This window comes from Zea mays, chromosome 3 (genome assembly GCF_902167145.1).
Source record: "Zea mays cultivar B73 chromosome 3, Zm-B73-REFERENCE-NAM-5.0, whole genome shotgun sequence".
Taxonomy (NCBI): Eukaryota; Viridiplantae; Streptophyta; class Magnoliopsida; order Poales; family Poaceae; genus Zea; species Zea mays.
The window spans coordinates 170813603-170818106 of NC_050098.1; the positions used below are offsets into that span (position 1 = coordinate 170813603).

The following is a 4504-nucleotide window of genomic DNA, read 5'->3' on the forward strand; positions in this document are numbered from 1 at the left end:
AATATGACCTAAATGATTGAACTGTATTTTTATGATAATTCCTTATCATTTTGCTTACGCTTAACGCTTACATCACATACATCCAATGGATCTATCATAATTAGGAAGTAAATAGAGCTTGTCTTGTCAGATAGCGAGATCAACATCAATCTTATTGAACATAAAATGCATGGTTTGTTCCTAAAATGACAATGAATATTCTTATTGTCTAAACACAATACAGAAATCAAATTTACAATGAACATAAATTGGATAATGAAGCCACCATTAAATTCTACTGCATTCAACATCAACTTCGGGTTCATTAGCAACTTGCCCTTTGTGAACAATCCCCTTCGTATGGGGATCTTTATAAAGAATTGGTGATATGAAATAGCACTAGAGTCAATTCACTAAGTATTAGTTGACAAATCTAAATACAAAGATTCATCTATGAATATAACTTCATCCTATTATTCTTGTCCAACCACTTGAGAAACTAAACATAGTCCTTCATTTTGTGACTTTTTATGACAACATATGCAAGTGTCATCATCTACCTCTATTGGCTGAGCTTTTTGAAAATGGCCTTTCTCAACTAGAACTTGCTTCTTTGTTATGTGGCTTTACGAATGGCCTATTCCCATTTGAGCTTTGTTCACACTTGGTGAGGCATAAACTTCTTACCTTGATTGGGGTCACCCTGATTCTTGAATTAAGGCTTAAAATGATTCTTAGGATATCATTTCTTTTCAGGTGATTGCTTTATGAGGTTGATATTGTCACTCTTTATAGTCTTAAGTCTTTCATGTTCTTGGACACACATGGCAATAAGCTTCTCAATTATCCACTTTTTAGAATTCATGTTGTAATTCACAACAAAAGTCTCAAACTCTTTAGGCAATGGTATTAATATTAAATAGACTATATGATAAAGCTCTTTATGACCATCATACATTTATTATTTCATCTCTTCCACTTAACGCGTTCGAGATCATATGATACACTTAAGATTGTATTATTAGAGGTCTCAAAGCTACCAATGCGAAGACGACAAACTTTGCATTCTCAGGGGCACAATCTATTTCAGCTAATGCTAATGCCACAGTTGTGATCGTTTGCATCTCTTGTCATGACGCAAAGTTGGACATAGACTCGGTCACCGCTTAAGATCAAACTAACATGGCCTTGTCCGACAGGGAAGGAATCTTCAACAATGAAGCCTCTCAACTTCCATAGATCTCGCCAAATTCAAACTAGGGTCATGCTCTCCCTCGTCTCTCCGAAACTCTAGCCCCCTTTCAGTTCGATCCAAGGGAAGGATCGGACCCGGGCACAGGGCACATACTAGAGCTGTCTGGAAAATTTATCGATTGTCCCTTAAAGGTCTGTTCGATTACATGAGAATGAGATCAAGAACGGTTCCATGTGATCAATTATTATACAAATTAGACAATCAATCCAGGTGGGTATCGCTTCATATAAGGGCTTGTTTGGTTGGCTCTTAATCCATATGGATTGAGTGGGATTGGATGGGTTTAAATCTTAAGCAAGTCAAACTTACTAATTTTTTCTAATCTCATCCAACCCATGTGTAACGGGATTAACCGAACAAGGCCTAATGAATACTGGATAACCGAACGAGCCCTAAAGCAGGTCATCTTCCTGTGCAGGACACTCGATCTTCCTTGTATCTCTGCTTATCGATGGAGTTCCATGGATAAAGAACATCAGTTTCTCATCGTCTATTGAACATTACATTAGTTTCCCGTGACAAAAAAGGACATGAGGGGAAAAAACGATGAAGATACAACAAGAAATCGAAACCTTCTCATGCTGTTAGATTGGTTAACAGACCTACACAATTTGTCAAACAACTCAACCAAGCACTACGTGAGGGCCTTATTATACAAGTGTTTTCAAGCACATATAACAGCTTGAGCAACTAGAAGCATGCGCGAGCTCATCTCTAAGCTTTGAGCTCTTTATTCATCTACCCTCCACCGTGTGTATGCTATCTATGGCCAGCATATAGTGGCAGTACCGTATGAATATGCGTGCATGCCAGACAACCACGGTATTGGGTGGTATACGTATACCTCTCCGTCTGCCGGCGCAGCGGAACGTGGCGAGCGCAGCAGACTAGCACTTCCAGCAGGAGGCGGCAATGACGGGCTTGCCCTTCCAGCCGAGGACGAGGCATCCCTTCTCCTCAGCAACCGTGTACCCGCCGCCGCCGGCGTTCTCCTCCAGCCACTCCCGCGCCCTGGCCGCCATCCTGATCGGCATGGACTGGAACCCGGCGCGGCTCATGCGGCGGCGCCACTGGTCAGCGCGCTCGTGCCGCTCCACGCGCGCCGCGCCCTCGCAGCCGACCACGTTCCGGATCTCCGCGCCAAAGTGGAACTGCTCCACGCGCGCGCGGCGCGCGTCGTAGCGCGGGAGCGCCGCGTCCAGCGCGTCGAACACGGCCGCGTAGTAGTGGAGCGCCTCCATGAACCGGCCCAGGAAGAAGGGCCCGTTGTGGCCGGCGTCCTGCTCGACGAGGACGAACGCCTTGGGCGACAACTTGCGGATGGTCTGGAGCACGGAGTTGAGCGCCCCGCGGCTCTCCTTCACCACGCAGTGCAGCTCCAGGACGCTGTTGATGGCCACGGCCTCGTCAGCGGCGATCCCGAGGTCGTCGATGTGCAGGCTCTCGAGGCTGCGGTCGACCGCCCTGAACTCGAGGCACATCCCGAGCCCCTCCGCGTACGCCAGGAGCTCCCGGCCGACGGCTCTCATGGCGTCCGCAGGGGCGCCGACGGCGGTGACGCGCACGCGCGCCGGCCTGGCGGCGGCGCCCGCGCGGGCGGCGAGGCCGTCGAGGAGGGCGCGCCACTGGTGGGCGCGGTCCAGGCCCAGCGTCATGCCCAGGTCCAGCACGTGGACGTTGGTCTCCCCCTCGAAGGCCTCCAGGATGGAGGCGTTGGCCACGAAGTGCGCGAAGCGCAGGTACGGGCACAGGTCGTAGGCCAGCGCGAGCGCCTCGGCGCGCGCGCCGCCGTCGCGGCCCGCGCACGACGGCGGGATGCAGAACGCCATGCTGGCCGGGCCCAGCGCCGGCGGGTGAGCCAGCGCCAGGCGGTCCGCCAGGCCCTGCACGAAGCAGGACGCGACGCGCTGGAACGCCGTGCCGTGCACGGGCGCGCCGGCCTGGAGCTCCCGCAGCAGCGCCGCGGCCTGCGCGCGGTCGCGGCACGCCACGGCCTCGGCGCACGCGACCAGCAGCTGCACGAGCCGCATCCCGTCCGCGCCGCCCCCGCTCCCTCGGCCGCCGCCGCCGCCGCCGCCATCCCCTACTACGGCGCCCCCGTCCTCGGCTTCCTGGAACGCCACCAGCGGCGACTCCATGGCCTCCATGGCCTCGACCTTCTGCTTGCAGCTCTCGAGAACGTCCCAGAACCTCTTCTTCCTGACGCGCGACGACTCGGCGGCCGCGGCGCGAGCCAGCGGCCATGACAGCTGGTAAGGCGAGCTGTAGTAGTCGACCCTGGTGGCCTTGGAAGCCTGGAAGCCGAGCTCTACCTCGTCGCCGTCGAACGCTGCGTCCTGCTGACGGTCAGTGACATAGTAGTAGGGGAAGCCCAGCCCCGGTTCGGTGCAGACCACGGAGTCGTGCTGTGGCAGATGATGAATCTGCTGGGAGGTGACATAGGAGGAGGAGGTGGTGGTGAACGAGTTGGGCGTGCTCGTGCATGGTTGCTCAGATGTGCCCATGTGTGCTAGTTCTTGTTTACTCCTTGGCGGCATCAGTTAGGCTTAGACCTTTTGTTCAGTTATTAGGCTTATGGCCTTGTTTGTGAAGGCAAATGGGTTGCACCAACCAGCATGTATTTATAGTGGGTACTAGTTGGTTTCTCTCTCTCTGTATTCTTCTATTTGTTTTCTGCTACTAAACAGCTAGAAAAGCTACTACATATATGTAACACAACTAAGGTTTGCCTGTCTCCTTTCATTTTTTTTAAAGTGCTGAAAGACTTGGTATTCGATCTCTGCAAAGAAAATTTTATTCTGAAACATGGCGCAAAAAAATGCATAATCATCTGGCGGCGTCTAAGTTAGTTTGGATGGAATAACAAAATCGCGCACACAGATCCAAGTGTAAAAAAAAATAGTTATCTAAATTATCACTGTCCAGATTGTTGCGGCGATGGATACCACGAGATAGTTACGTAAGGAGGATCGCGTCCGTGGCACGGAATGTGTAGCAAGGCGAGGCGTTTTTAGCCCGCTTCCGGTTGGGCGCAGAGAAAGCTGTAAAACAGATGGCTCGAACGAAGCTGAAGCTGCTAGCTGTTGGTTTGCGTTGCGGCAGCAGTAGTGTGTGTAAATTATTCGTGGAATCCTATTACAATTAGTAGCACTACTAAGCGGAGCGCAGTGCTAGCGAAGGTTACAGGGGGGGGGGGGGGGGGGGGGGGGGACACATGAATTAGTCGCATCGTTAGGATCGAAGTTCTTGCCGCTAGCTCACATAATACTT

General features: G+C 51.5%; 1 protein-coding gene across 1 annotated transcript; it reads right to left on the reverse strand.

Moving 5' to 3' along the window:
* Positions 1-1785: 1785 nt before the first annotated feature.
* Positions 1786-3935, reverse strand: LOC103652347 (GRAS family protein RAD1). Its single transcript, XM_008677953.3, has one exon. The coding sequence runs from the start codon at positions 3769-3771 to the stop codon at positions 2122-2124; it is 1650 nt and encodes a 549-aa protein (XP_008676175.2). The 5' UTR covers positions 3772-3935; the 3' UTR covers positions 1786-2121.
* Positions 3936-4504: the final 569 nt, after the last annotated feature.